The sequence below is a fragment of the Haliotis rubra genome, unplaced genomic scaffold (genome assembly GCF_003918875.1).
Source record: "Haliotis rubra isolate DU_JTF1 unplaced genomic scaffold, ASM391887v1 Scf2300, whole genome shotgun sequence".
Classification (NCBI taxonomy): Eukaryota; Metazoa; Mollusca; class Gastropoda; order Lepetellida; family Haliotidae; genus Haliotis; species Haliotis rubra.
The window spans coordinates 1-8,771 of NW_025766338.1; the positions used below are offsets into that span (position 1 = coordinate 1).

General features: G+C 40.6%; 1 protein-coding gene across 1 annotated transcript; it reads left to right on the plus strand.

Annotated features, from left to right (window-relative positions):
- The first annotated feature begins 4,685 nt into the window (after positions 1–4,685).
- On the plus strand, positions 4,686–5,330 carry LOC124278089 (innexin unc-9-like). Its single transcript, XM_046713837.1, has 2 exons — positions 4,686–4,769; positions 4,995–5,330. Exons 1-2 carry the CDS (start codon positions 4,686–4,688, stop codon positions 5,328–5,330), a joined length of 420 nt encoding a protein of 139 aa, XP_046569793.1.
- The last annotated feature ends 3,441 nt before the right edge of the window (positions 5,331–8,771 follow it).

The window sequence follows — 8,771 nt, forward strand, 5'->3', positions numbered from 1 at the left end:
TGGATGATTTAGAGAAGAGGAAGTTGATTTTGGAGGATAATAACAAGGACATCAGATCAGCTAAAGTGATTTCACATAGAACAGGCATCCCTTTGTCAACTGTTTTTCGTGTTTTGAAAAATATTGCAAATGGATGTGGCACTGAGCACCAGGAAGGCGCAGGTTGGCCCAGAAAATTGACTGTCGGTTACAGGACGCGGCTTGGTATTCTTGTTTCTAAAAACAAACGAAGGAGTTTAGAAAACATAAGGCTGGATATGATTGATAGAGGAACTGTGGTTGTCTGTAAGGAGACAATTAGAACTGAGCTGCATGCAATGGGTTGGCAGAAAAGTCGAGGAATTCCATCACCGATCATGAAACCTGAACAAAGGAGGAAGGTTGAATTGGTTCTTACAGCATAGAAATATTAACTGGGGCAATGTGATTTTCTCAGACGAAAGTTCTGTGTGGCTGTTTCCTAATACACTGAAATTGTGGACCAAACAAACTGAAAAACCTTTGTATCAGCGCCCAAAGTACAGTCAAAATTTAACGTGTGGGGTGGCATATCTGTGTTAGGGGCAACGCCCCTCTGTGTATTGAAGGGAATATAAACAGTGAGCGGTACACAGATATTCTCGAGGGACATTACTTCCATCTCCTCACGTGTTCTATAGACATTTCTTGATTTTCCAGCAGGACAACGACTCAAAACATCGTTCAAAGCATTCACAGGCCTGGTTTCGGACCCAAAATATGACATTATTAGATTGGCCAAGCTATAGCCCTGACCTAAATCCAATAGAAAATGTTTGGGGACTTATGAAGGAAAGTGTCAATAAGAAAAATCTAACAAATATTGCTGAAATGAAAGAAGAGGTGGTCCGATATTGGGACAGCATGGACCACGACTGTTCACCTGTCTTTGAATCTGGAGTTATGTTCTGCTAATATTCACATTTAATACGTGAGTAATTAGTGAAAAGAAAAAAATTACAATCTTTAAATTCTCAATAATTTCTGGTTGTACTGTAGATTGCCAACAACTAAAGGTAGATCACCATACTAGGGACCATGCAGACTTGCAGTACTTTTGCTACCTGCATGGACCCTAGCTGAATTTCTAGGCAACGAGATTTATATCCACGCTAAAGGATAAAAACTGTATGCAATCGATATTTCGCCAATCGAATGATTCGGCTGCCTTGAGTATCAAATGAGTGCCACAACGCTCGCTGTTATGTAACACAACATGGACCTTTTTGCCTAACTGAAAGTTCAAATTATACACTATTCTGTATTTCCCGTTCAGATGATGGTGATCTATCCTTGTATCGCTACCAAGCTCCCCACCACGTAAACCGCAGTGTGTAGTAGTAGCAATTTCTCCTCTGTCTTGTGTTTAACGTATAGGAACTGCGTTTGAAAACATTTTAGAAGAATCATATTCTTCAAAATAAATGCCCGAAGGTCCTTGATATGTTGAGAGTTGTCTCGAATACAAAGTTTGGAGATAATCAGTAAACCCTTCTACTAATGTACCGAATACTTACGCGCTCCAAACTGGATTATAGTTCCATCGTCTATGACGGAGCTTGTAAATGCAACCTATCTATCCTAGATTCTATCCACCATCAAGGTCTGGGACTTTGTCTTGGATCCTCCCAAACTTCTCCCATTGACAGTCTTTACGTCGAGGCCGATGAGCCATCTTTAATACATCGCCGTCTCAAATTATCTTAGCAGTATGCAACAAAAAATTATTGTAATGTGTCCAGCCCTACTTATATCCTCTTTAAGATAATCTATATAAAAAGATATTCTCTTATCCCACCCCTTGGAATAAGAATAAAACCATTCATTTCTGCTGCTAAAATTGAGCTAAATAATATATCTCCTTCCTCCTCCTTGGCAATTAGTAAAACCACAAGTCGATCTTGCATATGCTACTTATAAAAACCGGTAACAAATCAACTACAATACAGACAAGAATATGACCAATTACGAAGTAAATATAATACATGTATAAATCCTGATTTACAGATGGGCCCAAGGATGGAGGCGGAGTTGCTTATGCCACTGTCATTGGATCCAGAACAATATCTTCTAGATTACCTGATGGCAGCTCCATTTTTAACAGCAGAGGCAATACTGCCATATTATCACCTCCTAAATATACCCAGAAACATTCTCAATATAAACAGTTCATAATATTTTCAGATTCTCTCTCCTGTCTTCAGGCTTTATATACATGACTTCTTAAAATCCACTTTTAATTGAAAATTCTTGAATTATTCAATGTTCTTGCTACTGGCCAATACAGCATAGTCTTTGGTGATTACCCAGTCATTTTGGAATCGTTGGTAACGCGATGGCTGATGTTGCACTTCTTATACCATACAGTGATTATAAACCTGTCGTTAGATGTTGCATACGGGATCTAATGCTGAAGAAGTGAGACACCCAAGTAGGTGTCAATGAACTACATGAAATTAAGCCAGCTATTACACCTACACTAAATACCAAAAGAAACGTTACCCTCCTTCCTTAATGAAGCTGGCGTTGTGATGCGTGGACGTCCACTTCTTGGTCTGTCTACGGTGATATAACGGTATTACGGTGGCATCCGAGGGCGTTGGCAACAGCATTGTATGTCGACCTCATCTGCACCATCCCAATGGCTCTTTCTCTCCCTTCATCTGTTAATCTTGGCATATTTCTCGTACATGTGTACTTGTGTATCAGATCATTTTGTAGGCTCTTATACCCTATAGAATCATTCAACATGTGAAATGGATGTAAATACTGCTTGAATATTGCGATTTGGTGATTGATATTGCTATGTGTAAACAGAAAATGGAAAAATGTTATTTTGCAAGCAAAAATGTTAACAAAGACAATTTTAGATGTTCCTTAACATTTTTTCACCATATCAAAGACACGTTTTACTTGTTTTCACTCATGCAAATCAGCAGAAAATGTTTTAAATGACTGAAATCATAGCAATGATTAGTTTACAATTCTACACACTCAACAACAGTTGTTTCTTGCTTTAATAGTTGAAAATGGTGACTTCAAATGGTTTATCATTGTCCCAAAGCAGAATTTTATTTCAACCTTTCTTTGGACATCAAAATCACTATTATTGTTTTTTCGGCATGGACTAATATAGGACAATATAACCCTTCTGAAAAAGATGAATTTCACCAAAATATGAATGCATTTGAGAATTTCGTGATTTGCATAAAGCTGTGTTGTTAAGCTTTCTTGTAAACTATAACCTTCTAAAATATCTTTAATAGTTGTTCAGTAATTCATAAAGGTAGAAGGGTAACGTTTCTTTTGGCGTCTAGTGTACTTGGGTTCTCAGTCCAGATTTGAGGTAGTAATTGTACGACGATGTCATATTGGCCATTCAAGATATACACATGAACATTAATTTTGTTTTACAGGTCAAAATCCTCCATTTTGTATTCCCTGTGATGAACGAATCATGGTCAAGCATGTCCTGTTTGACTGTATTGATATTTCCATTACAAGGGATAATTATTCAAAGCTTCATCCACAAAGGATATTTTAAATAACGTTAGTGTTAATTTAATTGTTAATTTTTAAAAGCAAATAGAATTGATTGACAAATTTTGATTGATTTGTTTTGTACATAGATATATGTTATTATCAATTGGTGAATTAAATTTGCAACTTATATTGTTAGTGGTTTTGTATCCTCGAAGGTGGTTGAAGTACCGTAAAATTATTGTCATCCTGAGAGGGTATGTAAGACCACAACCTTCAAAGTAAATTTAAGGATTCCAGGTTTTTAATCGTAGAATATATGTAATTTTTATTCATGGCTAGCTCTGTCCATAATCGCTAACATCTGAGGGGATGGTGTAAATCCAGCTAGGGCCCATACAGGTAGCAAATGTGCTGTGAATCCCAATGGGCTCTATATAGGCTCAAGAAGATGATATACTTCCAGTTGCTGGCGATGTATACCCCGTTTCTATATTGTGTCGTTTAAAATAAATTATTTCTAAACTGCTAGTTTTAATCTAAAGCTGTGATATTCTAGAAATTTTACTGTCCTATGTTGACAGGTTTTCGTACCGTTAAAGATTGATTTTATCTAATTTGTTTCATTGTCATGATGTGGATGAAACATTACTGATGAGACTTTAAATGTTAACTCACTCATTTACTCATCACGATATGGATACAATATTGCCGATGCTATGTAAAATGTAACTCACGTAAACATGATACATAGAATACTTTCTCTAAGCACACATTTTAAATGTATCAAGCAAATGTCGTGAACGTTCTTACTCGACTGAGCAATATTGTTTTGGTTTTGGTTTGTTTTCGATCAAGATTATGTCGACTCCATCAACAGTTTCTGGACAGTCCTTCTATTGGCCGTGTGTTCTGTGGGATCATTTGCCATGCGTTACATCACTATACCCATCAGGTTTTGGTGCTCTGCTCAATTCGAACAGTCTCAGTACTCGTACACACAGGAATCGTGTTTTCTGAAGGGCTTGTATTATATGAAGTCAATAGCTGATGATTATGACGACGAAAAACCGGAACTTGTACCCTCCTACCACCTCTGGATACCACTCATACTCTTCTTCCAAGCCCTGGCTTTCAAACTACCCAACATCATCTAGAACAGCAGCAAGCACTTGCTTACTTTCAATATGGAAGAAACTGTGGAGTCAATGAAAGGTGTACAACTGAACAATGCTGATAATAGTCAGGCCATGTTCAGTGATGCAGCCCGAGTATGTGGGAGTCTGTTGAGAAGAAATCGAATCCTTCTGGCTCGTCTGTAACTGTTTGTGAAACTTCTCTCCTGTGTCAATCTGATAGCCCAGTTTGTGTTCTTAACAATACGCTTCAGACAATACCTGGAAATAGGGGTTGGATCCTATGTTGGCTTTGATATGGACTCCATCATAAATCCGTTGCTTGTAATAGATGGCTATTGCGATTTTGATATAAAGCAGGTGCAGAATTCTCACAGGTATAGAATTCAGTGCACTCTACCAATCACCGAAATCTATGAGAAGATGTTCACATTCTTGTGGTACTGGATCTTCCTCCTGGCTATCATCACCATCCTTAACCTTGTCCTGTGGGCAGGATTTCTCTTCCTTCCATTCCTAAGAGATGGTAGGATTGCTGCCCATGTCACCGCTGCCAAAGGATCTCGCCCTGATGAACACTCTATAACTCGATTCATCAGCAATTTCCTGGGAATTGATGGAGTACTTGTCTTGTCCATGATCTCCTGGAATTCCAGCGAGCTGGTTTCAGCGAAGCTGACCAAACATTTGTACTAACTGTTTCGGGAACAAGAAGAGGAATATAATGCTCAGCGAGATCTCTACACAGGAGAACTGAGAAGAACTGCTGTCGTACCTGCTGCATCAGGAACTAATGCAGTTATACCAATGACTGACCTCGCCTCTGGTGACCAAAACTTGGAGAAAGTGCCAATGCTGTAATGACAGAACTGTCACCAAGCACTGGATTTGCTTAATCCAGAAGTGGCTTATTTTAACTAATCGCTAACTTGTTTGATGGTATGTCCTTGGTTATTTCACATAGTTGACCTTCTCGCCAGCAAGATGTCAAAACGTTGACATTATTGTAACAACAATTCATTACTATTTTGTCATTTTTGAAGCGTGGATATCATTTCTGGAACATTGTCAGTCAAAACATTAGTTATACTGCCAAATTACTGTATTTTATATTTCAGGAGTCCGAACTTGAATGCGTAGTTGTAAATGTGAATGATATACACGTGGTGGTGGTGTCACAATTAAATAGTCGTTAGTGCAACTGTAAACACTTTTGACCATGTTCAAAATGTTAACAAATATCCCACCAAAACAAACTAGCCTCGCAGACCCATGCACAGAAGGCGGTGGCTCATGGACCAATCTGGTGATGCTGACCTCCGATTTCTGTACGTCTCCAATTGATTGTCATGGACAGAACCATCCTGACCTTTAATCTGGTAGGCAGCTACAGCATTTCATGTCAAATTCGCTGGAGTATAAGACCCCCTTATCCCTGGTCTTTGCAGCTTGGAGACCCGCTGCAGTATAAGATCGTCCTTGTTGACACTCCACGGTGGGTGGGGAGAGGGGATGCTGAACCACATTACTAACGACATGGCTTCTCAATACCCCGGTTCAAAACGAAGACACATGGATGATGACAACACCTCGTCTGACGAGAGTACGCCCCTCCGACCTGACTACTGGCCACGTTTCCTGATCATTGAGGCTTGTGACAAGCAACCTTTGCAATTGAACCCTTTTGCAATCTCCAAAGGTATCGCTGGTATCTGCGGAGAGGTTGCCAATGTCACAAAGCTCCGATCTGGCTCTCTCCTGATAGAATGTACCCGGAAACACCAATCCTTGAATCTCCTCAAAATAAAAGAATTTGTCAATATCAAGGTCGCTGTCTCAGCACACAAAACCCTTAACTCGTGTAGAGGCATTGTACGGGACAGAGCTCGATGCCTGTCTGACATGACTGAAGAACAAATTGTCAAGGAACTCTCTCAACAATCCGTCACAGCCGTAAAACGATTCACCCTCAAAAAGGATGGTGTTGTTCAACCAACGAACACCTATCTCTTCACATTCGCGCGAGCAAACATCCCTGACTCGATTAAAGCTGGTTATTGTAGCATTGGTGTGGAGGTGTATGTTCCCAATCCACTCCGGTGCTACAACTGCCAAAAGTTTGGACATGGATCCAAGTCCTGTCGTTCCTCTGCTGTTTGTTACCGCTGTGGTGACAAGCATGAGGGCAACGACTGTACTAAGGAAGTGAAGTGCACAAACTGCGGTGGTAACCATATGGCCTCTTCCAAGTTCTGTCCAGTATGGAAACGCGAATCCGAGATACTAAAGATCAAGCACAAAGAAAATATCTCCTTTCACGAAGCAAAGAAGAGGGTTGCAAGTTTAACTGCAGCCCCTTCAACCATCACCTACTCTTCAGCTGTCTCCCGTCCTACTATCACTACTGCAACCATCTCATGTCAGACCGACCTGACATGGATCATGTCTTCTCAGCCAACTGAACTCAACACAACTGAGCCCATCTCAGCAACTCCATCTCCAACGCCAAAAGTCAAAACCTCTGAATCACAAACACCAGAGCAAATGCCAAAACCAGAGACAGAAACTGCGCGCAGAAAAAGGGAAAAAAAGAGGCTAGAGAGACTAAAGCAACTCGAACAACCGCCAAACACAAAACCAAAGGCCACCTCTCCCTCAGAGGTCCCCATCGAGGTCCATAACTCCTTTGGCCCTCTGGATATGGAGGTAACTCCATCTCCACCAAACACCAATAGGAGTTCATCAAACGCATTCTCACGTTCACGTGACATGTCACCAGTGGAAGCACCATGAATCCACAAAACAAGATCCAATGGAATTGCAGAGGACTTAAGAATAATTATAATGAATTACAGTTATTGATTCAAGACTTCAAACCATCTGCGTTTTGTCTCCAAGAAACCTACCTAAAAAGGACCGATAAATTTGACATCCGTCGGTACAGTTCCTACCACTCCTTTTCTCCTCCCGGTGTAAAAGCTACAGGAGGCACTTCTATCCTGGTGAGGCAGGCCATCCTCCATAGCCCTGTTCCACTTAACACCAACCTACAAACTGTTGCTGTCCGCATAACTCTGAACATCGGGTTTACACTATGTTCCCTCTATCTCCCTCCCACCTCAACTGTCCGCCTATCAGATCTTCAGAACTTATACGATCAACTCCCAAAGCCCTGCATAATCATGGGCAACTTCAACGGCCATAACCCCCCTATGGGGTAGTAATGATACAAATAGTAAGGGAAAGATCCTTGAAGAATTTCTCTCCAATAATGATGTATGCATCTTCAACGATGGATCAAACACCTACCTCCATCCTGCCACTGGATCATACTCTGCTCTCGATCTATCCCTCACAGATTCTAATCTTTTAAATGAGTTTGAATGGTCGGTCCATGACGACCTTTGTGGAAGCGACCACTTCCCAACAATTCTTACTCCTATCAACCCCACGGATGAATCACCATCAACAAGATGGAATTTTACTAAGGCCAACTGGCCTTTATTCCAAACCCTATGTTCAGAAAAACTTAAGCCGGACAACTTCAGGAATGTTCCTGACCCCATGGAACTATTTTCAGACGTCCTAAATGCCATCGGAGACAAAACTATTCCTAAGTCCTCTGCAAACCCGCACATATGCAAACCATGGTTTGATACAAACTGCAAACAAGCTAGGACAAATAGGAAGAAGGCGGAAAAATATTTCCGACAACATCCTACAGTGCATAACCTGAATGCTGTTAAAATGACAAATGCCAGGGCAAAACGTACCTTCAAACAAACTAAACGCCGGTCATGGAGGAAATATGTGTCCAAAATCAACTCCCGCACACCCATGTCCAAGGTGTGGAACATGATTCAAAAGATCAAGGGCAAAGGGTCAAAATCAGGAGTTCACCACCTGAAAGATGGTGACTCCCTTCTAACAAATAAATCTGAAATTGCAAACAAACTTGGCGAAACTTTGGCAAACCACTCCTCCTCATCAAATTAAAACCCTCAGTTCCAGAAATATCAAACCCAACAAGAAAAGAAACCAGTCAATTTTAACTCTGATAATGGGGAGGATTACAACGAAACGTTTTCCCTCCATGAATTACGTACTGCCCTAGGACAGGCTCACGACACTGCGGCA